The sequence below is a fragment of the Ceratotherium simum genome, chromosome 2, assembly GCF_057802395.1.
Source record: "Ceratotherium simum simum isolate JZ-2026a chromosome 2, ASM5780239v1, whole genome shotgun sequence".
Classification (NCBI taxonomy): domain Eukaryota; kingdom Metazoa; phylum Chordata; class Mammalia; order Perissodactyla; family Rhinocerotidae; genus Ceratotherium; species Ceratotherium simum.
Window position 1 is genome coordinate 33507025 of NC_141901.1, and position 2873 is coordinate 33509897.

At 46.0% G+C, this 2873-nt stretch overlaps 1 protein-coding gene across 1 annotated transcript; it reads right to left on the reverse strand.

The window, feature by feature from the left end:
* Positions 1 to 350: 350 nt before the first annotated feature.
* LOC147917810 (SLAM family member 6-like) lies at positions 351 to 2625 on the reverse strand. The gene is made up of 4 exons (XM_087418665.1): positions 2518 to 2625; positions 1391 to 1714; positions 678 to 950; positions 351 to 519 (listed from the first exon to the last, which is right to left on the reverse strand). Exons 1-4 carry the CDS (start codon positions 2567 to 2569, stop codon positions 368 to 370), a joined length of 801 nt encoding a protein of 266 aa, XP_087274791.1. The 5' UTR covers positions 2570 to 2625; the 3' UTR covers positions 351 to 367.
* Positions 2626 to 2873: the final 248 nt, after the last annotated feature.

The window sequence follows — 2873 nt, forward strand, 5'->3', positions numbered from 1 at the left end:
GACACCATTGATTTTTAAAAACAGTATTATTTTAATAACAGCATTTCAAGAGAAAAATACACTATCCCTTTTAGCTATACTCATTAATATTATGACTCATCCTGATTCCAGAAACCTTAAGTTATGGGAGAAATTTCTTCTTAGAATAGACAACATATGGCATTGATACAGTTACCATATCTATTTTTGTCCAAACTTCCACATTGGGCACATAGGCTCACAAGTGCAAGATATGAAATTTTATCCCATTGGTCTTTGACAATCCATAGTACTACACCTTGAAAAGAGTACAGGTCAGTAATGTAATTTAAGTGAGCCACAGAGAAGTGATGGCCTCATCCAGGCTCTCCTGGGGCACTGGTGGCCTTCATAGCCCTGAGTTAGACATAAGGGGTTTGCTGAACACATGTGTCTGGATGTGCCAAGTTCCTAGAACCACCAGGAACATGAGGAGAAGGAGCCCCTTCCCCAGCAGAATCCATGTCACTGGGCAGTAAGTACCTACAACTGCCTTGGAACCTGCAAGAGAGAAAGAAAAGAGAGAACACAGCATGTGTGTGTAAGTGGATGGGGTTGTTGTCAAGTTCCTAGAGCTGGCATCTACTTTCTCCAGCTCCTTCTAAAGCTTGTCAAAGCATTTCCCAGGAGTCTTGGAGAAACCAGAAGGGGCCAGTTACCTGCACAAAGCTGCTTAACAAAGATGAGGCTGGAGGTGCTATTGCTAACAGGGTTCATAGCTGTGCAGGCGTAGTTCTGATCCAGATCATCAAGGCTCCAGGAGTCACTGAGGATGGATCCTTCCTGGGACACAATAGCTCCTGGTCCCATTGATGTCCACTGGTATATGACATTCTCTCCTCCTTCCTCCACAGAACATCTCAAGGTGGCATGACAGGTCCCATTCTCAGAGATGACAGAATCCACTGCAATCTGAGGCCTTCGCAGCTGCCCTACTTGAAGCAATGGTTTTCATAGTTTAAGAGATATAAACAGCAATAACAAGCTTTATTAGGCCATCCAAGGAGGAAAGGACTCAGAGAATAAAAGGGAGAGGACATAGCAAGGAATCCAGACACCTAGGGAGAAAAGATCACTAATTCTTCCTTTTCCAGCCTTGTAGGGGTTGAATGGAGGAAGGAGCAAGTTGTGTGATGGTTTTCAGCCAGACACAACAATAGCCATGAGCCAGAATCTGCGGGTAACTGAGGAGGACAAAAAAGAATAAGAAAAAGAAAGAAAAAGATCTACCAGGGAGAGGTTCTAGACTGATCACAAGAGTGACACAAAGGGACAGTCTTTACAGAGGGTCACCCAGCCCCCAGCCTCATGCTTAGTGGGTGGCCCTATTCACCCTCACCAGTAGGGAACTGTCCTGTATGCCCTTACTCACTGAAGATCCTCAGAGTGTAACTGTAAAATACTGAAGAGCTCATTGTGACCACCATGGCATCATAAGATCCTGCATCTGCCATTGTCGGGTTGTTGAGCTGCAAGGAGTAGGACTGGGTGACCTTCAATCTTTCTTTCCATTTGGGAGCTGTCACCGTGATTCGTGCTTCATTTGGCTCTATGTAGATGATAGATGTTCCGTTGTGAAGCCAGGTGATGGAGTCGATCTCCTCTCCTGCAGGAAACTTCAGGGGAAGAGTTACTGACTCCCCCAGAACACTGGCCACCATCAATGGGGTTGAGCTCGTTTGTGAAACTGTGTTCTCTACAAACATAGAAGGAAGTGGCTATAAAAACTGTCCCTGACACCCTCCCTCACTCCCAAGTCATAGCTCTCGCAGGTTGGGGCGCACACGAATGTTGGACATAAACAGGTGTCAGTAGTGGTGCTGGGGCTGGAGCTGGATGTGGGCAATGCCTAAACTCTCCTTCCTATGGGGTCACTCCTCCCCATCCCAGGGGCTGGGTTCCTACTGAGGGCTATTGGCCCTGGAAGACCAGAAGGGAGACCACAGGGGGAGTCAGAGCCCAGACTTGCCCTGCCCACCCTTCTGTTTCTTTAGCCCTAAATTTAGACTCTCATGACTTCCTGTTTTATGAAATGCTTCCCCACTCCGAAGCTCAGGTTTCAATATCATTGCAGTTCTGGTGTCTCTAAATATGTGTGGAATAAGGATCCATAGAAGACAGTCCTGATCCTGCCTCTCTTTAGATGTGCAGTTTTGGGGAAACCTGTTCATTTCTCCAAGACTCTTCTTTTCCTTTACAAAACAATGGACATAAATGTAAAGCCTTTCAGATCCCTTCCAACTCTGACATTCACAATGTCATGATACTATGTACCCTAGACACTTCTCTTCTTCTCATCCTTCATTCTTTTCTTTACTCTCTAGTCAGTCTTTCTCTCTCATGTCCTAGAGTCACTCAACCTCTTCTGTCAGCCTGGTCCCCCAATCTCTCCAACAGAGGATCCTAAGTTCTGGGAAAGGCCTTACTGGGCAGTCCCCATGTGGACCCTCTGCCCCACAGAAGGTCAGGCTACTGGGAAGGAGCCTCTGACCCTCTCACCTGGAGACTGAAGAAGCAGGAGGAGGAGGAGAAGCTGAGCAGGAGGTCGCATGCTGGTAAGACTGATCGGGCTTGCCGTGAAGATCCCAAGGAAAAGGAGGAAGGTGGAAGAGAGCAGAAGTCCTGTTCTGCAGCATGAACCACAAGATGAATCTCTGTTATTTCCCACGCTCATCATTTTTGCGAACCACTTCCCTTGTTGTTTTCTTTTGATTGGTCCTGACATCTGCCTTTGATTCCATTCTTAAAGTCATAAAGTGTTCAGAAATATGAACATCCCACTTTAAAGAACCTAATATGCTTTAACAAAGGGTTTTGATATGATCAGTTGGCTATTTTTTAAAAGTTAAATCCTC